At 35.4% G+C, this 25,649-nt stretch overlaps 1 protein-coding gene across 8 annotated transcripts in view; it reads right to left on the bottom strand.

Annotated features, from left to right (window-relative positions):
• Positions 1-25,649, bottom strand: part of LOC101732997 (collagen alpha-1(VII) chain) — a 190,409-nt gene that overhangs the window by 66,805 nt on the left and 97,955 nt on the right. For 6 of the 8 annotated variants that reach the window (XM_031899082.1, XM_031899075.1, XM_031899079.1 and 3 more), the window contains exons 65-76: positions 24,110-24,232; positions 23,625-23,873; positions 22,774-23,019; positions 22,197-22,451; positions 21,332-21,385; positions 20,984-21,019; positions 11,683-11,763; positions 8,566-8,607; positions 6,278-6,322; positions 4,051-4,095; positions 2,643-2,678; positions 1,471-1,530 (exon numbers count right to left, since the gene is read on the bottom strand). In XM_031899082.1, the coding sequence (XP_031754942.1) occupies positions 1,471-1,530; positions 2,643-2,678; positions 4,051-4,095; positions 6,278-6,322; positions 8,566-8,607; positions 11,683-11,763; positions 20,984-21,019; positions 21,332-21,385; positions 22,197-22,451; positions 22,774-23,019; positions 23,625-23,873; positions 24,110-24,232 (1,272 nt within the window). The remainder of the gene's footprint in view (positions 1-1,470; positions 1,531-2,642; positions 2,679-4,050; positions 4,096-6,277; positions 6,323-8,565; positions 8,608-11,682; positions 11,764-20,983; positions 21,020-21,331; positions 21,386-22,196; positions 22,452-22,773; positions 23,020-23,624; positions 23,874-24,109; positions 24,233-25,649) is intronic. The other 2 variants (XM_031899081.1, XM_031899078.1) reach the window with 2 other exon arrangements.

Genomic DNA, 25,649 nt, shown 5'->3' with positions numbered 1-25,649 from the left:
GGTTCACTAAAGGGCGATAAAAATGATCGCACGCTTTTTCGCGTTAAAAAACGCAAAATAACTTGCGCGCGATTCACCATAGTATTATCGCGTGCAAAAAATCGCCATTTTCGCATGGGGTATTTCTCGCACTAGTTTTACCGTTTTGCGTTAATTTCCGCGCTGAAAAGAATACGATCGCATGATTCACTATAACTTTTGCGCGCTAAATATCGCATTCGGCTATACGAAAATTAACACCTACTACAGGCAGGCGAAAAATTATACAAAAGTACAGTAAATGATTTTTTGCAATAAAATATGGACTTACAGTGTTATTTATTCAAGTCTGTGTTTCCCCCAGAGTGACGCAGCCGCCAGTTTGCAGCGAAATGTTTTAATACAGTAATTTTCCGCAAGTATTGGCGTGTATGGCTAACATGGCGTGCGTTCATTTGCGCAACTATTTCTATTTGGCTACAAGTGATGAAATGTTTCGCCAGGCATGGATTCGCAGCGAATTTTTGGACGTGCGTTGAATTTTTTCGCGGCGGATTTTTTCATGCGTTTCGCAAAACAATCCGCCAATGGCAAAACGCATGAAAAAATTCGCCACGCAAAAATTCACCGCACATCCACAAATTGATACAAGTGTCAAAAAATAATAGTCACGGGCAACAATTTTTTTGCCCGCACAACATTTTTGCCGTTTCGGGGATCTTTCGAAAGATTTGCTAATTTTTCACTAAAGAAACCAGAACACATTTGCTCATCACTAGTGGCTACTATTTATAAGCATCTACTATTTATATGTGGCTAATATTTATATGCTACCATTTATATGCTTCGACAATTTTTATACACTATTTCTATGCTACCATTCATATTCGGCGATTATTCGCGTAATTTAGCGCATGTACAGGCAAATACCGCATTGAAATAGTCTTTCGCGAGTTAAATAACGCTTGCAATATCGCGCGTAAAAAAGCGCGAGTATGCTTATAGTGAATCATGCGAAAAATCGCTAAAATTAAGCGCGGTAAAAATTTTAGCGCACAATAAGAATAGCGCACGTTTTATCGCCCTTTAGTGAATCAGGCCCACAGTGCGTAGTGTGCATTGGATGCTTCAGGGAGGGACTCAGTATCAGCCAATCACTGAGAAGTAAGGGCAGCAGATTAATGAGGGACATTAGGAAACTCACAGTGGAGAGGGTGGGGGGATTTTTTTTAAACACGCTTACTTATTCTTTCACTGTAAAAGTAGAGCAGATGAACCAGCAATATAGAAGGTAGTTCTTTATTCTTTTAAAAGTGTATTTTGGGAAAATAAGGTCAGGAGTGAAATGAGCACAATTAGTAAGCAGTAGAGAACCCAACAGTGGAGATTGTATATCAAAGGTGGACAACTCCTTTAACTGACTGCATTTCCTTTTTGCCTTCAAATTGAATGAACTCTAATAACTTTGGGCATAAACCTTCAAACACAAACCTTAACACCTGGTGGTCCAGCCTGTCCAATTGGCCCACGGTGTCCAACACCAGGTTCCCCCTAGAAAAGCAGACAAACAGAACATTTGGTTGGAGATAACTGCGGAAATACAGTGCCACTTGTTGGCACATGTTTTTATGAGGGTGAAAAGTATAAAAAAGTTATTGTGTTATAATGTTTATTTTAGAATCTCAGTGTTATTACAGGTAGTGGCCATTGCCAGCCAAAGAGGCTACTCTTTCACACCTTTTTTACCTTTCTTTTTCACTGCCCCTTCTATATATTTTTTTTAGAGTTTTCCATTCTTAAAATTTACAATACAGTCCTTACAAATATGGATCAAACCTACGCATTAAAATACAACTTCATACACATTTTACTCTCTTAAATGCTGCATATAGTGTACACAATTCACTGTAGTTAGCATGATATTTAATAATACAAGTTTATTAACTGTGAGGCTAACTGCAAATGGCCCCTAAAGGGGTGGTTTCCCTTTAAGTTGGGAAATGGGAAAAATTCATATTTTTTAACTTATATTTTCCACTGTATTTTCGTTAATTTCCGCGACCATCAGAACGGTTTACACGCCATTTATGATCGTTTGGATACAAAAGTATAGTAACTTTCAGATTGTACCACAATATTTTCGTACGACAACAATATGAATTTTCACGCAATTAACGCACATTCGAAATTATCATATTTACTCCGAATCGCCCCTTAGTATGTTATAGAGTGGTCAGTTCTAAGCAATTATTCAATTGGTGTTCATTATTTATTATTTACATTTTTTAATTATTTTCCTTCTTCTATTTGCAGCTTTGAAACAAAACATAACTGACCCCCCTTTCATTCAAACCACACCCTGGTTGCTAAGGTAATTTGGATCCTGCTGAAACTCCAAACAGGAGAACTGATGAACAAAAAACTGAAATAATTAAAAAACTACAAAATTTAAAAAATGAACACCAATTGCAAATTGTCTCACAATATTGCTCTCTACATCATACTAAAAGTTAACTCAAAAGGTGAACAACCCCTTTCAATAAATGTTAAATCTAGTCAAATAAAGAAGTTTTCTAAGAAAGAAGAACAGGGCTGTAAATATTTATTTAAAATAAACATTACACAACAAACATTATGGAAACATTATGGAATAAAATCTTTACCTTTTGTCCCTGTTCTCCAATATCTCCCTTTTCACCCTGTTAAATAACAAAATAGAAAATAGTTAATGTGTGTGAGATCAAAAGGGGCAGTGCTAACAAGTATTTGGAAATGTCTGTCCATGCACTGAAGATCACTTTTGTGCATTTATCCCTTATGCAGGCAGGAATTGTATGCGCAAGTTAACTTGCAAGAAAAGCAAAACATTTATAGGGTTGGCCAGGTAAAAGTAGAGATTTAACACAGACTCTATACCAGGGGTGCCCAGACTTTTTCCTGCGGCGATCGACCTTTGACTCCTCCCGGCATACGTACACGATGCAGCGTACGCACACATACCCAATAAATGCGTGGAACCGCTGCACTTCCGCATTTGCCAGCTTTAACGCGGTCCACCAAAAATCCATGGGGGATCGACTGGTGGACTGCAATTGACATTTTGGCCACCCCTGCTCCATACTCTATATACACACGATTTCATTATTGGATTACTGCAGGGGTGTACTACAATTGCTTTGGGGGAATGTAAAACTGTATATAGTTCTCATTATTATAATATTAATATTATAATTCCAAAATACTAATTTTACATTTCACTGCCCTTTGCCCAACAAGAACCCCCATACAAAATAGCATAGGGCAGGACATTAGGTAACCTAGTTCATGATCTGACTTTACCTCAGTATTTTTATGCCTAAAATCAAGGAGCTTAAGTTACTCTTAATTTTATTAATTAGATGAATTAAAAAAGTAAACCAGGTAAAGATGAAATGTGAATATGAGCAAAGTTCTGTTCATATTGTCTCAGTGCAGGGCCTATATTTATAATAATACTACATTATATAGATCAGTGTCATATTTTTGATACAGGTATAGAACCAGTTATCCAGAATTCTCTAGGCCTGGAGTTTTCCGCATAAGAGGTCTTTCCATTATTTGGATCTCCATATCTTAGGTCTACTGAAAAATAATTTAAGAATTAAATAAACCCAATAGGATTGCTTTGCCTCCAATAAAAATTAGATCAAATACAAGGTACTGTTTCATTATTACAGAATTTTTTTAAAAAAAATGGAATTATTTGCTTTTAATGGAGTCTATGAGGGACATCCTTTCTGTAATTCAAAATTTTCTTGAAGATGGGTTTCCAGATAACAGATTCCATAACTGTACTATCAAGTTTGAAATTCTCCAACAAAAGTAACTGCGCTAGTGCGTTAACTGCGTTAGTATAACACTGTCATAAAAGTAAGAGCTCTGAATATAAACACATAACTGTAAACCATAATTATGTTTTTATTTTTATGTGGGCTAACCTGCTGTAACAGTCTACTCGGTATATGGGACTTGAGGTAACAGTTTTAGCAGGCACTAAGCTTATAGTATACTGTAGAAATATTAAATATGTACCTTCAGACCAGGAATCCCAGCCTCACCAGCCTCCCCCGGTTCACCCTAAAACGCAAAAATTGCAGACTTACTCTCTGTGCCATTTAGTGTACAATATTCTTCAATTCCTTTTATGAGATATGTGGATATACCCTACCATTAAATTATATTTTAAAAATCAGAAAAAACTGTGCAAAAAGCAAGACACAAATGCTGGATTCAGTAGCACTTATATTTACAATAACTATACATATATTTTACTGATGTATATTGGAAAAGTTCCTGTGAATTACATTTTCTTTCATTATGCACAAATGAAGGTGGAATTCCCCTTTAAACAGAGAAGTCAGCTTACACTGCCACAAGTCAGCTCTTTTCTTTTGCCCTACATTTTGCCTGGTGCCATGTACATTGCTTTTCTACTTTACACTTCACAACTTCATAAACAATATAATATATTTTATTACTTAGTAAAAAACAGTTCTTTACTAGTTTAATTGATTTGTTACCCTAGCATCACTGACATTGAAATGTATCTCAAAAAACTAAAGCCTCAAGGCATAAGTAGCGTTTATTCTTTTGTCTGTGTGAAGACACACAAAGTTACTAGCAGCAGCTACTTGTCACAGATACTAAAATAGACAATACTGATCATTTACTGATAATTGTCTCTTTCTTTATTTTCTGGCATTTAGTAACTGTACTAAGTAGCTCAAATGTCTTCACCCTAGGTTAAATAGTAGGGATGAACCAAATCTTGGCAGCCTATTATAGCACTTGTATGTGGTAGAATCTTTAAAGCTCAGTTGAACCCAATTGAAACCATGGGCCTGATTCACCAAAGGGCGATAAAAATTATTGCACGATTTTTTGCGTTAAAAAACGCAAAATAATTTGCGCGTGTGCGAAAAATCGCCATTTTCGAATGGGTTATTTATCGCACTAGTTTTACCGCATGCGTTAATTTCTGCGCTGAAAAGAATACGATCGCATGATTCACTATAACTTTTGCGCGCTAAATATCGCATTCGGCTATGCGAAAATTAACACCTACTACAGGCAGGCGAAAAATTATACAAAAGTACAGTAAATGATTTTTTGCAATAAAATATGGACTTACAGTGTTATTTATTCAAGTATGTGTTTCCCCTAGAGTGACGCAGCCGCCAGTTTGCAGCGAAATGTTCATTTTTAATACAGTAATTTTCTGCAAGTATTGGCGTGTATGGCTAACATGGCGTGCGTTCATTTGCGCGACTATTTATATTTGGCTACAAGTGATGAAATGCTTTGCCAGGCATGGATTCGCAGCAAATTTTTGGACGTGCGTTGAATTTTTTCGCGGCGGATTTTTTCATGCGTTTCGCAAAACAATCCGCCAATGGCAAAACGCATGAAAAAATTCGCCACGCAAAAATTCACCGCACATACAAAAATTGATACAAGCGTCAAAAAATAATAGTCACAGCAACAATTTTTTTGCCCGCACAACATTTTTGCCGTTTTGTGGATCTTTCGAAAGATTTGCTAATTTTTCACTAAAGATAACCAGAACACATTTGCTCATCACTAGCGGCTACTATTTATAAGCATCTACTATTTATATGATACCATTTATATGCTACCATTTATATGTGGCTAATATTTATATACACCATTTATATGCGGCGACAATTTTTATACACTATTTCTAAGCTACCATTCATATGCGGCGACTATTCGCGGGCGTAATTTAGCGCATGTACCAGCAAATACCGCATTGAAATAGTCTTCGCGAGTTAAATAACGCATGCAATATCGTGCGTAAAAAAGCGCGAGTATGCTTATAGTGAATTGTGCGAAAAATCGCCAAAATTAAGACGCGGTAAAAATTTTAGCGCACAATAAAAATAGCGCACGTTTTATCGCCCTTTAGTGAATCAGACCCCATATGTTATGTGACTCCTGAGCTGAATAGCTGAAAGCAACACATTTTTGCTCAATAATGATACAGTTTGTGAAAATTAGGGTTCATATTAAGTATCTGTATACCAAATACTATATTTAGTATTTGGTAGAATCATTTAACCCCTACAATGCCAAGTATTTCATTATCCAATATACATTTAAAAAGAAATTTACAAATGGAAAAATGTTTTTTTTCAAGGGTCAAATTTGAAATCTTTTGTCCATTGACAATCCAGTTTTACTCTGTTTTGTCTGCTTCACATGTAGGCTACACTTCAGTTTTGAATAGGGAAAAACAAACCTTTTGTCCTTTGTCTCTTTGAGATCCTGAACGCCCCTTTCCTTCCTGAAATTGCAGTATGAATGGATGATGAGGAAGTTATGGTAAGTAAAAAAATAAACATTCAGTATACATTTGTATGTTGTATTTGTAAGTTGTAGGTTATCTCCATTCTAGACCACTATGTAATATGAATATTTCTCAAGTTGCCACATACTATGGCATAAATAAATACTGCTGGTATTTATAGAAATTAACCTGTTCTACACTGAGAAGAACTGGAAGTTAAAGCAAACTATACCCCCAGAAAGAATACTTAACCAACAGATATCATTTATATCATATTAAGTGGCATATTAAAGAATCTACCAAACCAGGATATATATATATATATATCAGTAAACATTACCCTTTTCCCTTAAGCTGATGGTCTGTGTGCTCCCTCAGAGATCACCTGACAGGAAATAATGCAGCTCTAACTGTAACAGGAAGAAATGTGGGAGTAAAAGGCAGAACTCTGTCCATTAATTGGCTGATGTAGCCTAATATGTATGTGTGCCCTTTGCTTGTGTGCACTGGGAATTGTATGATCCCAGGGGCAGTCTTTAGTATTTGTATTAATTAAAGATGTGCTTTTACTGGGAATCTAAGCTTTGAAACCAGTTCTTAACTGGTTCACCCCTCCTTTTGTGGTTCCTTCCTGTGTTTTATTTAGGATTACCCCATGGCACTTACTACTTAAAAAAGTATATCTTTATGAAAGAAAATTACATGTATGAAGAAGGGTTTCATATATGAGCTGTTTTATGTAATCTAATTTTATAGAGACCTACAATGTTCAGGGGTATAGTTTTCCTTCAATACTGTTCTGAAAGGAAGACATTTCAGTACACCATCACTTTCAGCACAGGTATGGGATCCGTTATCCAGAAACCAGTTATCCAGAAAGAAACGGCCATCTTCCATAGACTCCATTTTAAAAAATGATTTCCTTTTTCTCTGTAATAATAAAACAGTACCTTTTACTTTATCCCAACTAAGATATAATTAATCCTTATTGGAGGCAAATCCTATTGGGTTTATGTAATGTTTAAATGATTTTTTATGAAACTTAATGTATGGATATTCAAATTACAGAAAGACCCCTTATACTGAGAACCCCAGGTCCTGAGAATTCTGGATAACGGGTCCCATACCTGTACAAAACAGGTTCTGTGTCATATATCATTGAGTTGAACTTTTGGCTGCTCAGTGTTTGAACTTTCCTCTTTTGCATCAGGATTCCGTATAAAAAATACATTATGTGGGAGCTTCAGTGATGAGGACTCAGGGGCAGATTTATTATGCTGTGTAGAAAATGGTGACAAAATTCACCACACATCACCATAAAAAATGGTGTAATTTCTACCTGTTTCTTCTTCTGCCTGAATGTATGTAAAATAATGGCATACAATCTGGGGTATGGATGGCAAACTTCTCCATTTATTTTTCAGCTAATTTCATTTTACACAGCATATTAAATAGTCCCCTCAGAATACAAAACTGAGCATATGCAGAGAAAGCAATAGTGCTCTTGGAAACAAAGACCTGAGAGAAGACACGTAATTAATTACATTAATTAAAATGTAAAAACATCTTCCACTGAGATTTTTTATTCTGCATATGTTGTATAGTATTTTAAGAAAAAAAAAAAAAAAAAAAAGTATAAACTTCCTTGCTTCGGCATGGCTAAGCTTCAGGCTAGTAGACGATAAAAATCAGTTGCAGCATGACTGCTAAAAGTTATGGGTCTACATAGTTTTATAATGTAATAGTTGAAATAAAAAGAAAGCTAGAGGATTTTATAATGTGACTCATTAAATAAAAAAAAAATGCTGGTAAATTATGTTGCCTGTTGTAGTGAAACACTAAAGCATATTCTATATTGAACAAAACTGGACTCCGAAATTTTACGTCACATACCACTATCCAAATTGACAAAAGAATGAGATCTATAAAATGACTTCTTTCTAGTAAATTTTTTTCATTGATCATTGATATCCAAAAATGTTTTTTTATAATTAAATAAATCAGTCTTAATAAATAATGTGTTCAAACGAAATAATATCTGCTGGCACTTCAAGAAAATTCTTACATATGTTGCTAGAAATTAGTTCTCTTTACTTTGCATGTGGTATCCACACCACCTTAATTATAATACCAGCAACCTGCATTCATTAGTAAGGTTGGTTTGGAGAGTGCCCCACAGCTATACTAAATTACACTCTTACTGTACATTAACAGCAGGTCTAGCAGACATTATTATGTACCTTTGTTCTCCTTTGTCTTCTTAGTTTCTCTGGGGCGAATATCTTTCAAAAAAAAAAAAAACACAGTACATTAATAACGATTTGGGCAACTTTTGTTTTTCTAAAGTAAAAATAACAAAATTTTATGCACTCTTGGAATGTGCCTGTACATGTAAAGGACAGGCAAAAGAAGAAGGGTCATGCATTAAGTAAGATATTCCCTGTAAGTGCTGGCAGTAAAGAGCTTGGCATCTCTTGACCTGCTCCTGGTCAAAACACTTTGTGTATTGTATGCTTATGTGTGCAATATTGCACTTATTAACACGAATAGCGCTAATCAAAGTACATACTTATCTCAGGGAAAAGCAGCTTGAGAGAGAGAGAGAGAGAGAGAGAGAGCTATCATGAAACACCCTCTTTCTCATAGGAACCCATACATTTGGCATATGTTTCTACTGCATGTCCTGTTGAGCCAGGAAACTTTGGCAACTAGGTCTGAAGTAGGAGCCATCCTAGGCAAACTTAACCTCACTTAGGGGCTGATTTACTAACCCACGAATCCGACCCAAATTGGAAAAGTTCCGACTTGAAAACGAACATTTTGCGACTTTTTCGTATGTTTTGCGATTTTTTCGGCGTCTTTACGAATTTTTCGTTACCAATACGATTTTTGCGTAAAAACGTGTAAAATCTTGCGATTTTTCGTAGCGTTAAAACTTGCGCAAAAAGTTGCGCTTTTTTCGTAGCGTTAAAACTTACGCGAAACTTTGCACCTTTTAAGTTTTAACGCTACGAAAAAGGCGCAACTTTTCGCGTAAGTTTTAACGCTACGGAAAAATCGCAAGATTTTACGCAACTTTCGTAAAGGCTACGAAAAACTCGCGTTTTTACGCAAAAATCGTATTGGTAACGAAAAATTCGTAAAGACGCCGAAAAAATCGCAAAAAATACGAAAAAAATCGCAAAATACCTATCTTTACGAAAAAAACGCAATCGGACTCATTTCGACCCGTTCGTGGGTTAGTAAATGTGCCCCTTAGTGTGTCAAAGGGAAATCTTCACTTTTGCTATTGCTTGTCACTTGTCATCTCTTTCACTCTTGCTTATGGACCATCATTTTCTGATTTGCCATGGCCATCATTCTGTGGACGGGAGCATTGTGACTCCAGGTTTTATTTCCTTTGCCCTCTTCAATAGGTAGGCCATCTTCATCAGGTAGGCAGACTTAATCAGGAAGTAAATTTTTAACAATCATGTCCTATATATACCCCTGTCATACATGTTTTACCCTGACCTCACCAACATAAATCCTGTGTAGATTAGTCTAAGCAGATAGTGTAATGGAGTTTCTTTTGTGACCATTCCTCTTTTTGCAATTTCTTTGTCTAACATCAAATGTTTGCCCAAGTGCTTTTGGATCTTTACTGATGGCTTGAGATCAAACCAACAGCAATGGTTCATTCCTTCCACAGACCTTATGCCTGTGCCATTGACTTGCTCCCTGGAAGTGTCCCTCACTGAGGAAGAACCCATGCTCTCTCCATTTCTGCAACTTGGACCAGAAAAGGGTATATCCAGAAGAACCTAGCTAAAGACTTAATTATCAAATAAAACTCCCATGCTGGAATTGGATTTTTCCATGAGACCTTGCATAGACAATTATGGTCTAAGCTAAAATAATGTCTAGATCTGTTACCTATTGTTTACAGAAACAAAGGTTGTCCACTAATTGCATCTTTAAGGGAGCGGGAGCTACAATCCTATCTGCATTCATCCCCTGGGTAACAATGAGAGACCTCCTTCAATAATACCAGTGGCTATTATTAATAGGTCATGCGGTTTATACTTTATACTAAGATCAAAAAGTGTTCTTTTCATCAGTTAAGGATCTCCATTCTTGGATATATTACGGTTATATTACCTTCCTAGAAGGTTTCAAAATGGTTCCTGTCAGTGATTCATTAGGTTTAGATTTGCCTACATCCATGGAATTATTTTCCACTGCTGGGAGTTATTCTGTCTCAGCAAAATGAATAACTGGGCTTACATTCCACCAACTGAGAAAAATCCAGCACTGGCAATCAAAAATGATCAGACATTAAAGTTGTCTTCTGTACTTGAACTAGCCAAAGTTTTGTTACAGAAATTTTTACACTACATTGTATGTATTATGGTTTGGACAGGTTTTTTGTAAACTAATGGGAATCAAGTTGAACTTCTCCTCAAACCCATCACTGGCAGAGTAATGGATTTCAAGAACCTGCCAATTTTTTGAGAAGTAGCTTTACTGTTTTGCCTCTCAAAACCAAAATGATTTAATTTTGTTCATTTTATACCATGGAACAAAAAATATTCTGAACAATTTCTGTCTGGTAATTCTTTTGCTTTCTATTAAATCCTCCAGTCTGCTGGCCTCCCTGATTCTGGTAGGTGGTTCTCGGTCCATCAGACTTTCCCTAAATCTATTTCCTTTCAGCAGAAAACTGCAGATAACATTGTTGTCCTCCTCCTGCTCCTCGAATCAGTGACTTCAGTTCGAAACACATTACACTTTTATGCAACCTTTCTTATATTTGACTATATATTTTATTATATAATACTTGTCTACCAGTACTTATTCTGCCTGTTGTTGCAGCGTGCACTCATTCTAGTGTAGGTGGCATAAGTTATAATCCTTCTTATCCAGATCTAGTTTTAGGAAAGGGAAGAGAATGCATTTTAAATGAGCTCCTAATTTAATGCTTAAACGTATATACAAAAATGTGAAATATTAAAACAATTAGATCCCAAGATACATATGGGTACAAGCTCCTGTGCCTATTCAGTGGTAAATGAGTCCTAAAGAGCTTTGACAAGTGGTTCAATAAAACATCATGAGACTGATTTACTAACAAATATATTAATTTGCAGCATTGCAGTGATCCATTGCAACCAAACATCAATTATATTTGATCATACTACTACAAGTTTAAAAAGAAATTCTTGTGTATTCTTATTTTAAATCATCCCACTTTGTACTATAAATCAAAGATCTTTCATGCTGCCAACATCTTATACATGTGATTTATACTAAAATGTGCAAACACACCTAAACATACTATGTGCCTAGAAGAAGACAACAACTAAATAGCAACTTACCCTTTCTAAATCTTTTGCCATCCTCCTGATTCTATTGTGTACCATATGTTCTGATGAGTTAATGGAACTGGTGATGGTCTGCTTAAATCAAAACCAGTTGTAGATGTTATACATTTTAATTTGTTTGCAAATAAAGCAAGATTCCCAGTTATTTTAAGAAGAACATGCATCCTATGTATATTTAAAGTTTGTATTCATATTGGCATAGTTTATTCTGCATGGGGAGCATTGTTTTACTGCATACTATATTCATTTGAAGGGAGCTACCAGTTAAACGTTTTTCCAGAGAAACAGTTGCCTCTCTAGACTTAAATGTGTTAATTTGTTTTGATTACAGCATCTACCAGACATGGTAATGGCCCTATCTAAACCTGTGAACATTTTGAAATGATTTCAATATGCATACATTGAAAAGTAAAGAGTTTTAAATCACTACATAATATTGTTATAATAACACCCAAAAAGCTTCACTTATGCCAGCAAGAGGACAGAGTACGTACATTTATTTATTGCACACATTTTTGAGTGAGAAACAAACATTTGAGTATTTATTTGATCTATTTTAATCTATTTTATGGGTATTTTTGACATCAGTGCAGTTCCAAATTTTACACATAGTTACATCACTTTTGGCCAATACTCAATGCATACTACTCCAAATTAGGGTTGCCACCTGTTGTGTAATGAACTGGACAGACAGGTTTTTTCTTTGTCTGTATGGGTTTCAAAGTTGTTAAACCAGGACAAAAGTTGCATAATCCCTGCCTCTGATCTACCCAGTCCCCACCCCTTTCGTCAATTTCCCACCCCCTCAGTGGCATCACCCCAACACCCTGACGGCAACACTCTTCCCCCTTGATGTGACTATCAAGTTTTAAACATTGGCAAATATGGCCATATTGCCAAATATTTACTAGTTATTATACCGTTACAATTGAGTTTATTAGATGGTCTAACAAGCATAGTAGATGGAATTCTAGCAACTTGGCAGTGAAATCAACCTCAGTGTTAAGTTGAGCTTATTTTAATGGTAATTTAAAGGTAATTTAATGGTATTTTTAAGGTAAAATATAAATTGAACAGTTAGAGAATGCACACATTTTGTCAACTATAATGAACAAATACCAACACACATAAAAATCATATACAGTATCAGAATTTTGGCTCTGCTAGTCAGAGAGTGGTATTGTGCTCCCTGCACTAGCAGTGCTGCCCCCCTTAGCCCCCTTCAATGCAAAAAACCTAAGTGTGGAGAGGCAAGGGGGGCAGCATCCCTTAGGATGACTCAGGGCGGCACTAGGGGACAGAATGCCCCTAATAGTCATCTACAATCACTTATTATGGTAGATTGTACATCAGAGAGAATGTATAAATGCTAAAATGCTGTCCCATATTATACACATTAATACATTAATACCTTGTCATTAACACAGAAAAGTGTTCATAGCACTGATTTTAGCATGTTACTATTGTTGACATGCTGGGAGATATTGTTCTGCAGTGGCTAGAGAGGTACTAATTGATTTCTGGTGTAGACAAAAGGTTCTCATGTACTGTTATGGAACATAATGACATTTATTTTATTATCTTTACAATAAACCAACCATTACAGTTGAGAACAGATCATTTTATTTCTAAATTTAGATTGACCCAATAATTTACTAAATTACTGATACTATTTGCAAGATCAAACAAACTCACAGACAAAGGAATGATTCATACAATACAGAATAAATCCTTCTAGTGCTAGAAAATGTAATGGAAGGAATTCTATCAGGTAGAATGCCTTCCCCATCCCAACTTTTGAAATGTGTTACTGTCAAATTAAAATTGAACATATATTTTTCAGCATTTGAAATGTTGTCTTTGTACTTTTTGCAATTAAATATAAAAGTAAATGTTTATGGCTAAATCATTTACAAATCATTTTATACTGTGTATATTTTATAGTTAAAATCATGTTTCCAGACCTGCTTTTCTTTAATGTAATGCTGTCATATATAAAAAAGCCATTTGTGGAGTCTTTAGTAATACAGGTATGGGATCCCTTATCTGGAAACCCGTTAACCAGAAAGCTCCTAATTATGGAAAGGCCATCTCCCATAGACTCCATTTTAATCAAATGATTCAGAATTTTAAAACTGATTTTCTTTTTCTATGTCATAATTAAACAGAACCTTATAACTGATCCCAACTAAGATATAAATAATCCTTATTGGGGGCAGAACAGTCCTACTGAGTTTAATTATTGTTCAATTGATTTTTTTAGTAGATTTAAGGTGTGGAGATCCAAATTAAGAAAGACCCCTTATCCAGAATACCCTTGGTCCTGAGCATTCTGTATAATGGGTCCTATACCTGTACAGGCAAATCCTTCAATTAGGCAGTGACTATTACATCATTATTTGTTTGATATTTGCACTTTAGCTAAGAGGTAGTTAAGCTAGTACTTTTGGAGGCCTAGGTTGATTATTTAATCTGTATTCCATGCAAGTATTGGTTGACCACTTTTTCCAAACAAAACAGTTGATTTTTAGGCTTGCTGCAGACCTTGACACAAGGAGAGAATATTGTCTGTTTGAAAATTATTGTTAATAACTCAAGAAGTGGTGTACAGCTTAATGTTTGACTCTTTTTGCCAGCCCAAATTTTACTTTAAATACTTCACAAAATCTTTATGAGCCGATAACTTATAAATACAAATAGGATACATCACAGATGGAACGTGCCTGCTATAATAGTAATATAAGGCTATAAAGAAGGCTATGGTGACCTGTATTGATTAAAATCAACTTGTTGTAAAACAGATTTCTGGAGGGTAAAAGCAATGGGACATCACAGATTTCATTCTACTGTATATGCTACACATGATTGGCTGTACAACAATGGGTTTGTTATAAAATTTGCATTGAAAGTGTGACTATAAAACATTAAAGTTATTATAGGACAATCCTATTAAAATCCTATAAAAATGTACCGTATGTATCAATAATAACTATACGTTTTTCTGTAAAACAAGTTGAAGAGTATGCTCTGGCAAGGAAAAGAAGACATTTATATAACATATTTGTTTGTTTTGTCATTAAAACTTTAAAAAATGAATCTAAAACAATGCCACATAATGAAATAGACATTAAATGCATCAACAATGTCCAACAGACCTGCACTACTTGTGTGCTACTGATCATATGTAGTGCCATCAACTGTAGGTCAGTTCATTTGTCATCACTTTTCCAGACATCAATTGCCTTGGTACAAACTCATCACACCAGAGAGAACAATGAAGCTTGCTATTGTATATCCTTGTTTAATAAATAGGATTAGATCTCATGTGAAGACATGTTATTACAGTGGATAGTTTACAAGCAGACAGTTTTCTGTCTCCATCCTGCATGTGTTTCATTCAGCAGGAAAATACACCATGTTACACTTGTGTAAAGGACTTGGGATTTAGCAGAACCACATTTAATTTGGATTTTTCATAAAGAAATATTTTAGTTATTGAGATGTAGAAACAACACACAATTTGCTCTGCTGTACATTAAAGAAATAGTATCCAGTGTCCACCCAATGATGCTCCTTCAAGATCTTGGGGAAGCCAAACACAATGTGAAGAATGTCTAGTCTAGAATACTGATGTAATTTCTTTTGAGTCACTGAATTAGGGATCCGTCGCCAAAGGAAAAAGTCAGAGGTAAACAATTCCACAAATTTCATGGCAGGCTCTCCATACAGATAGGAGCTGACATTATTTATGTAATTTCCTTTATGTACACTAAACTTCGACTTAGTGAAATTGAATTCTGTTTACCAAAAAACAGCTACTGTACCACCAATTCATATCGATTATGGCTTGTAGAGCAATTATGGGCTCATGATGTAAGAAGATAAGATCCTTTCTGTCTTATGTTTGAGCATCTGCATATGTTTAAAATTGGTCCTGCATGATTTAAACAAAACATAGTTAAGAGGCTTCAATTTTTTCAGACATGCTACATATTTTGAATATCACATTAAGAAATCAGTTAAGCTAACCAGTTTTGTCAAAAGCATTTTGGCATTTTATTACTTTTTTACTTAATAGAATTACACATCTATTAGATAGCAAAAAAAGAATATATTCATGCATGAATAGATAAATGAAACAAAAATGTTACATTATTTTGCAGCATATTCCCTTAAATTTATAACCTGCTACTTTGATTATAGAAATACCATTGAGCCTCCAATCCTAACTGCTCCGTCATCAAATCATTTTTAGAAGAGTTGATTCCAGATGTTTGTTGATTTTTATTGTTTCATAAAATAAGGAACACAACCAAGATATTTTGTTCAAAACTTTTATTGTGGTAGTTACATATTGCAACATATTACTTTTAATTAGATAACCATCATGTCCCATGTTATTTGCACCTACATGCTTCCTTTTAATAGAGCAGTAAAGGGCTGCATTTTATTGAAAGGGTTTACCTTTAAATTAATTTTTAGTATGATGTAGAGAGTGATATTCTGAAACAATTTGCAATTGGTCTTCATTTTTTATTATATGTGGTTTTTGAATTATTTAGCTTTTTGTTCACCAGCTCTCCAGTCTGGAATTTTAGCAGTTATCTGGTTGCTAGGGTTCAAATTACCCTAGCAACCAAGCAGTGGTTAGTTCTAGCAGTTTACTAAATGAGAATGCCTATAGGAAATTTGTTGGGCTTTCAGGACATTAACTCAAACGATATTGGGTGAAGAGCAAAGTTGAACCTTAAGAGACATGTAAATGGCAAATCAAAAGACAACGCAAGAAATAGTTGCTAGAATACAAGTGGGGGCGGTTAGAGGGTGAGTGTTTTCAGATTTTTTAATGTAAATTTAAAAACAACTTTATAATTATAGTAATTTATGAATGTTTTAGAACTGGACCTTGGGGGATCTTTATTAAAGAACAAGGAAAATCAAAATCTATGAAGCACACTATTAAATAGTACTACTATTGCTGTGTAAAAACGCTATCATTCTGGCTTGCTTAATGGAAAATTTACAGAGATACACCTGCTACATTCTACATACTTGTTTCAGTGAACGGCACCGCCATTTTGTCAGCACCCCCCCCCCCACTCGATCTCTCTCTCTGGTCCGCTCCCTCCTTGCCTCTCCCCCCACCAGCACCCGCTCGCTTCGTTTTGTCAGCACCCTACCCCCCCCGTCTGATCGCTCTCCGGTCCGCTCTCCCTTTGCCTCTCCCCCCACCAGCATCTGCTTGCCGGCTGTCACACACCACCCGCCCTCTCCCCCCACCAGCATCTGCTTGCCGGCTGTCACACACCACCCGCTTGCTTCGCGTTTTGTCAGCACACATCCCCCCACCCCCCGTCCGCTCGCTCTCTCTCTCTCTCTCTGGTCCGCTCCCCCCACCACCCGCTCGCCGCTTGCCTCTCCCCACCTTGCCTCTCCCCACCTTGCCTCTCCCCCCACCAGCACCTGCTTGCCGGCTATCTGTTCTTCTTCTGAGCCGCTGCCGCTGCATACACGCCATGGCAACCAGACGCTAGGGGGGTGCGCATGCACCGCCTACAATCCCAAGTCACCAAGTCTGGGCAGGAGCGAGGCATTATGGGAATCTTCTCTACCCAGCTCAGCATTTTTTCTGTTTGGCTTCAGATCTTCTGAATGGGAGAAATATGGGGAGACTTAAGGGCACTATTGAGAGAACTGAAGGTATGCCTGCATTTTGAGATTAACTCTTTACTAGCCTTTCCTTCTCCTTTAAACTTTTATTTTATAGTCAAAATAAAAAGGATATGGACAGAAGAGTGGAAAAGTTCCTGGAGGTTCCAAAATTTACATCAGAAGGAAATATATTACCATAGACTTCCAAAAATATTTACAGTCCCATTTACATCCATGTAACTTTTAGCAAAGTGGAAGCATAATCAAAAGTGATGGCATGTTATGCTATCGCCTTTTTCTCAGTGTATGAAACTGTATTAAAAGCCAAAAACATAAATTTGGATAACTGAAGCCACTACATGTTTTGTAAAGGGATATCTGATTGTTTTAATAGTGCAGAACATTCAGCATGCACATGCAGGTGTTTATAAGTAAAGTACTGTACATGTAGAATTGTGGTTAATGCTATCCCCATTAAAGCTGCCAATAAAACACAGCAAAAAAAAAATTACACCTGTCGGAATAAGTGGTGTTTTCATTTTTTAAAAGTAATACTTGACTTGGCAGACTGTTTCAGTCTGTTTCTGTACAGTGTCAGGGAGTGTGTTAGGTGATTTACAGAATATATAAAACTACTTGATGGGTAGATCATATTATTTCAACAAGTTCAAGAGAAAAATACAATAATTTTTGCTTTACCTATTATTACTTTTTATACATGGGATTATATGCTTTTTATTGCTCATATACTGTTCACATAGGCATTCTCTATAGATTTTAAGGGAACAGCACCAAGTTACAATACTGAGAATACTGTTAATACAGTATTTTTAGCTGCTTTACTGACTATTTAGGATGCCTTAGCTGACTTAATTAGGTAGTTGACCTTTAAGGTAACTTTCAGAATGATATATAATGTCCTATTGCTACCAACTTTTTATTTAATCTCCATTTTGTATTTTTATAGTATTTCATTTAGTTGCCATTTCTACTGACTTTTCTGGGAGTTCAACTGGGGGTCACTGCAAGCAAAAGATGATTGCTCTGTGAGGTTACAATTTCATTGTTATTGTTAATTTTGTTATCACTTATCTTTCTGTTCGGGGCCTCTTCTAGTCCTACACCAGTCTCTGATTCTAGGGTAACCTAAATTCTAGAGGTTGCTAGGATAACCTAAATCTTAGCAAACAGACATCTTAAAATTAAAAATTTGAGAACCACTAACCAAAAATTTACACAGAAAATAGTAAATTGACACAGAAAAAATATTTATGGAGAAAAAGGAAAGAAAGAGTCCTAAAATGAATGTACTGTATATTTTACCACAAACATTATATCTTGCCAAGGGCACTACTGGGGAAACCTAACCTCAGGTATCCTGAACTAAATTGTGCTGGGCAAATGACCTTTGGGATAACATTTGTAATGAAAATCTTTATCTACTTTTAGCTGTAAAACTGCAGATCGTATTCTCCTCAAAGCTCAAATCCATCTCATATAAAACTTCTTGCTCAGTCCAATAACCTCTAAGCAACCATCCACATGGTATTCTACTTAAAGATTCAAGAGATGGAACCTGCTCCAGGCATTTTTTAACAGTGGAAAGTTAAAGAAAAATAAACCATGTAAAGCTACTTTACTCTTCTGACTTGTTCTATTTTATAGGCAAAGATAAACACATAAATTATAACACACTTATTCCAGAGGGTGTAATTTTTACTTTCATTACAGATTGTAATAACACATAACTGACATGAAAATGCAGGGCTTACACACTACTGTTTTACTGTAACATGAAATATACAAAACCATGTGAACTCTGTAAAGCACATTTTCTGTTATAAGATATTGTTAGATAGCACGACAGGCAAGATGGCATCTACAAGCAAAGCCTGGAGTTTATGAAACTGCATTACATCAAAACTACATGAAAGTTCACATACAGTTTCCAGGAGAAAACTGTGAACTAGTCACTCATTTCAGGAAATTTAACATGGAACTTTTAATCCTACAAATGCTGTAGGACTAAACATAAAAACTGTAAGGTATACCTGTAAGATAAGTATGTATATATATATATATATATATATATATATATATATATATATATATATATATATATATATATATATACATATATATACCTATATAAACACACACAGGTATAGGATCCAGAAACCAGTTATGCAGAAAGCACCGAATGAGAGAAGGGCCATTTCCCATAAACTCCATTTCAATCAAATAATTCTAATTTTCCTTTTTCTCTGTAATAAACAAAAGTAAACTAATCATATAAAATACACAAAACCATGTTTAAATATTTTTTTTAAAAGCTTAAAGTGTGGTGATCCCAATTACGGAAAGACCCATTATCTGCAAAACCCCAGGTCCTGAGCATTCTGGATAACCGTGCCCATACCTGTAGCAGCAATTGAACTACCTTGTTCATTAATTAGTATGTTTTGTTTGAGATATTGTATTTTAAAACTTGCCCTTTTAAAATGAGAATATATTGATATTGTTAGCTATTTTCAAATGGCAAAAACTAACAGTGTGTTCATACTTGCACTTTTCAAAAATATGCAGCGTGGAATGATGCAAACAAAATTCAGAACAAAATAATGTGATACATTGTTCTTTGTTAGATTAATATACAGATTAAGCAAACTTCATTGTTCTTCGGGAGTGGGACCTTGCACTCTTTGCAAGACATGATTTTATCCAGAGCAAATCTTCAAGATCAGGTGTATTAACATACACCTAAATGTGTTCATTTTGTAATATTCACTGCAAATACTAGTGTTTGAGAAGTTAAACTTTAATAAGTGAACTTGGAATTCCAATAGGGGACAGTATAATAATAGGTGCATCACCATTGTCAAAGAATAGATTTGTAAAACCTAATTGCCGATGTCTATGAGTTACTAGAATTGATGCAAATTTTGCACTTGTTAAATATATCTCCCCATAGAATTTCCATCAGGTGCATAGTTTTTTCTTAGTAGCCCATCTCAATCATTTTACAGTATCCCACCCCTGTGCCATTTAATGTAAAAATGTAAATAAAGAGTGTTATATATGCAAAAACTATTGCAAGGCAAGCTTCCAACATGCAGGCAAGCACAAAGACATGCTACAGTGCCTATAAATGCTAAATTTAGCTGTCCCCTGAGTTAGTGCAGATTTCCCAAAAGCACATTAAAGCTGCTAGTATCTAGACATCACAACAATCCACATAAAGCACACATTTCTTTTGAAAGCTTCTCGACATGACGCATAAGATGATCTATACCTCCTTTCACGACTGCCAGCAAGGCAGCAGCAGCATGCCTCCTGATAAAATGAACCACCTTTATTTGTACACAATCATTTAAGTGTACATACACTTTTGCAAATGGCTCAATAATGAATGTGTGTGCACTGAAGTATTGTCAGTTTTACTGCCAATTCTACTGTGTTAAAATGAAGGTGTTTTATTTCAGAATGACAGAGTGACAAACCTTCCTGTGTTATTATCTAGGCATCTTTTTTATTTTTCCATTTCGTTTAAGGCACAACTACTAATGAAATTAACAGTTGTCATTTCTTTTTTATTTATGTTAACTTTGTGTTAAAATGACAATATTCAAGTTCAGAATAGTACCTCAGTTTCTGGCACCTCCAAGTATTCTTCATCCTCCTGAATACAGATGACAAGAAGTAACATGGTTAAACAACTATACCTCTTTTAACTGAATTAACGTATCACAGCTTAAATAATTTTTGTACCCCTAAAAATGGTTTACCTAAAATATTTAAACAAAACAGAGGTTTCCATTTTATTACTAACTACAATTGCACAGGCATACGGGTTTTAACCATAATGTTTGTGTCCTGCTTTCAGGTTCCAAAGCTCTTTTTATGTTAAAATGTTCAAGAAAACAAAAAAGAGAAATCACAAAATAAGGTTCTTGGAATTACAATTACAGCATTGAGTCCATTAAAAATGTACCTGTGATGCAGTTTGATCTGCTTTATCAGTTTCAACTACTGTGACATTCCAAGACTGAAAAACAAACAAATCATAGTTTTAGTTTGCTTAAATGTTACCTAGGTCATGGAGTATAAAGGAGAGCAGGAAAAATGTGCAGTGTGTATCAGTTCTAGGCAAATTTTGCCTTTGCTGACTTTCACTCTGAAACACACTCAGATAAAATGACATGACATGACATTTTGGTTTGGGCATTTCCTGCATAAAATATGCAACCATGTTTAATATAAATCATATGCCAGCATGTAATGTTGCAATAGTTTGTGCATTAAAAAAGGTTTATAAACATCTATGGAACTCTATAAATATAATAATGGAAGACCTAAAATGATTTTGACTCTTGCCACATAACATTTAATGTGCCCAAAGACAATAGCTTAGATTGCTATAACACAATCTGGAGTAAAACTACAAATAAACACTAACTGAATTATAAATGCTCCATTGGATCTTATAGCACCTTGGTTTATGAGTGCAAATTTTCTTTATGAGGAAGTAACGAGTGAAAAGTCATTTTCAAGTATAATACCTTTATTTGCTAGCTAAGATGATGACTAATAACAAGCTTTCAAAACATTCCAGTCCCTTTTTCAGATTGCTTGTTAGTTGGAAAAAAGAACTAGAATGTTCTGAAAGCTTTGGATGGTTATCATCACTTTTACTTGGAGGCATATTTCTAAACATGATTTTCTAAAATGAACATAGGTCATGCAAGATGAATTTTTATGAAGTTACCAAATAAATATACTCTACTTTTTTGTACTCTGTATTTTGTATGTTACTGATTATAGTTTAATGTCTCACTGAGTAATAACATAAAATGTACCGTCTCATCAATCATTGTCAAGTCATTGTCTTTTAGGCTGACCCTGAAGGATATATTTCCGGTGACCTGCTGATTCTCCAAACTATGCTCAGTGCTTGCTGCTGCATTTGAATCAACACTGTGGGGATCCCTGCTTGTTCTCTCAGAAAGTATCTGATTTAACTCTTGTTGTGCAGTTCCCTGTATTTTGAGTTCTTTGACTTTATGATCAGTACGCATTTTCTTTTTCTGGTCCTTCTTGCTCTCTTTCACTGCCTTCAACAAAAAAATAATACAAATGTAACTGTTGGAAAAGCCATGCAGAACTATAAATCCGTTAAAAAAAAGTTTTAAATTAATATATTTTTTTGTTTAGTTTTTGTTTAAATGGAAATATTTAACTTCACTGTAGGGTATATTTTCACACTTGAGAAAAGTCAAGCAACATACATGTATGATACCATAGAAAGATAAAAAAACATTTAAGAATTGTGAACCATAGGTTTAAACTCTGAGCACTAAACAGAGGAGTTAGTGGGTATTTAATATTTATTTTAGAAGGTTACATTTTCCTTTACACCTTTCTCTTATTTATTACCTTTTCCTGATGCTTTTCGACTAGTATAGTAGTATCAGATGTGGGCTGAACGATTGTGTCTGTCTCCTCTATCAAGTCAGATGTTAACCTCTTTGCATTAATTATTGCAGGCAGGGTGGTGGCAGATTGTGAATTTTCTTCTTTATAAGCAGTCACTGCTGTAATTTCCTCCAAAACAAGGTTCTTCATTTCTGTTTCAGTAGCTGTAGTTTCAAGGCGATTTTTTTTCCTTTCCTTTCTAACCTCCTGTTAACACATAGGTCGTTAAATCTCACTTTTTAAAATAAAACTGTATTTTAGAAAGATAAGGCAAAATGTTCCTCTTGTCTATTGGTATGGTCAATTCGAGGACAAGGCAGAGGCAGCATTTGATTTGGAACTCCATTCTAAGAAAAGATGCCTTGTTTAAAATTTCACTTGTTACTAATGTAAATATATTTAGATAAAGGTCCAGGCGTTGTTAAACTCCAAATTCCAGTCCAAGCCCAAATATTGATTTAAGTAGTTATTTCTAAAGTTGGGTGTTTAGAGCTGTGTCACAGTCCTACATCTGCTGGCACAAATGGTAACTGTTCAGCAATTTCATCTAGGTAAAACAGCACAATTAAAATCTTGCAGACTACTGAAAGTAAATAGCCCTCCCATGCCCAAAATTGGGTTTAAATTAGTTTTTATTTATAAAGGCTATGGTTACTCAGTTCCTACTGAAACAAAACTGCAAAAAAGAAAAAAAAAACTCATACAAATAAAATAAGAAAACACTAGTAGTATAATGATACAAATGTAGAAAAGCATAATTTAAACCAATATAGACCATTTCCTAACACCCAATTTATATGAGCTTAACTTACTTTCTCTTGCTTCCTCTGATGTTTGTCAATCTGTGCTTGGACAACTCTATCAGCATTTGCATCAGATCCTTCCAAATCTATTGATTGCTGAGTTGGCAAAAAAGTAGTATTGGTTGTTAAATGGTGGCTCTGGTCTTGGCTGATTTCCTCCTGTTCCTCAGTGATCACATTTGTGTAAATGTTAATAGGAACAGCCTCTACATGTGTTTTCTTCTTTTTCTTTTGTTCTTTATTGCCTTCTTTTAAGTCCTTGATGACAATTACAGAGTAAAAGTAGTGAGAGGGTAAGTACCATAGAGGGAAGAACACTCAACAATGTCTAGTCACAGAAAGTATACAGAACATTGCAACTAAGCACACAAAAAGTATAAACAGTGTGCAGATCTGACAGCATTACATAAACTAGTTAAAGTGTACCTCTCTCAATTTTCTAACTTGTTAGAGACAACATTAAGTTTTATCCTCTCTACAACTTTACAATTTACCTGAGTTAGAGTATGGGACTCAGTCACCCCCACTGTAGGTATTATCTCAGCCTGCAAGCTTGGATCTTCTTCTTCCTCATGGTTTTTTTCTGCCTCATTAATATGATCTTGTTTTAAGGCATCCTGTACATAATCATTTAAAATAATAATGATACATTATACTATATTGTATATAAGTTGTAATATATTATGATGAAAATATTGACCCAAACCAATTTTGAAATAATTTAACTGCACCTTACTAGCCACTGATTGGTTGCTATTGAAATTGCACTAACATTTGATGTTACAATATATTAGATAATGTACATTATTAATGGTAATTTTGGGCACAGATAAAATCTTTGGTCAAGCATTCTACACCCTTTTAAATATGGATACAATTAAAACATTAAAGTTTTATTTGAGCACTGTACAAATCAACCCCAATGCCCCTGCTCATCTCTCTCCAGTTGCTCTGGCTGCAAAACCCAAAGACATACAACTTTCTAACCGTACAGGTATTGTCCCTATTATCCAGCATGTTTAGGACATGGGATTTTCCAGACAAGGGATCTTTCCAAAACTTGGATCTTTATACTTAGGCGCCTATTCATTAAAGTACGATTGTGTCTGAATGCTAAAATTTTTTATTTTTTTCTAAGTTTTAGAACTGTGTGTATTTTCTGCAATTTCGAACATAAACAGTAGGATTGTTTTGTTCAAGTGTTTGGATCAAGTACAATGTATAGTTATTACATTATTATTATTAGTCTATGGGCGATGACCTTCCCAGGATTGGGAGCTTTCTGGATAATGGGTTCTGGATAACAGATCCTATTCCTGTACAAGCTTATAACCTCTGCTCATGCTTGACTCCTGGTTAAAAACTGTTGTTTCCTTTAAGGACAAAGACACACAGGCCGATTAGTTGCCGGGAGATGTTGCAGCGACTAATTGCCCCATGTGTCTTTGCCCTTAAAGGAGACATATCCTTTAAAAATTAACAATGTACCAGGGAATTGTACTCCTCTACATATAGAAGGATTGTGCAAAAAAAAGTTGTGTTTCGGACTGATTTATTGAGAAATTCGTTCAAAACCCCACTAGCCCCGCCCATCCATTTCACTTCCTGCTGGCTGAATTCTCTGGATGTGCAGGGGAGCCGGCGGCCCTCGGTACACTGCACTGTAGGACAGGAACCAATCAGCAGCTAGGCTGACCTGATATGGAACTGAAGCCTGTCTGTGCTTGTGTGATTGCAGGGCTGTGATTGGCTTTCCCCCTCTTACTGTGCTTCTGGCAGGGACCGTTAGGACACAACCACTCTACATTTCAAACTCGGACAGAGAAGTGAGAGGATCTATAGGGAGCTCCAATAAAGGGGCCATTTTTACAGATAGGATTAATGTTTAGCCCAAAGTGAAACCAGCACCGTATATTATTCATAATTGCCAACAAAATTAGGGTTTTTCCCATTTATCCTATATGTGCCCTTTAAGGAAATTTGTCCTCTAGGTTAGTGCAATGTACCTCCTTGGTTTCCCTATATTCAATCCAT

Source organism: Xenopus tropicalis, chromosome 3 (assembly GCF_000004195.4).
Source record: "Xenopus tropicalis strain Nigerian chromosome 3, UCB_Xtro_10.0, whole genome shotgun sequence".
NCBI classification, from domain to species: Eukaryota; Metazoa; Chordata; class Amphibia; order Anura; family Pipidae; genus Xenopus; species Xenopus tropicalis.
This window is presented reverse-complemented; position numbering and strand designations above follow the sequence as displayed.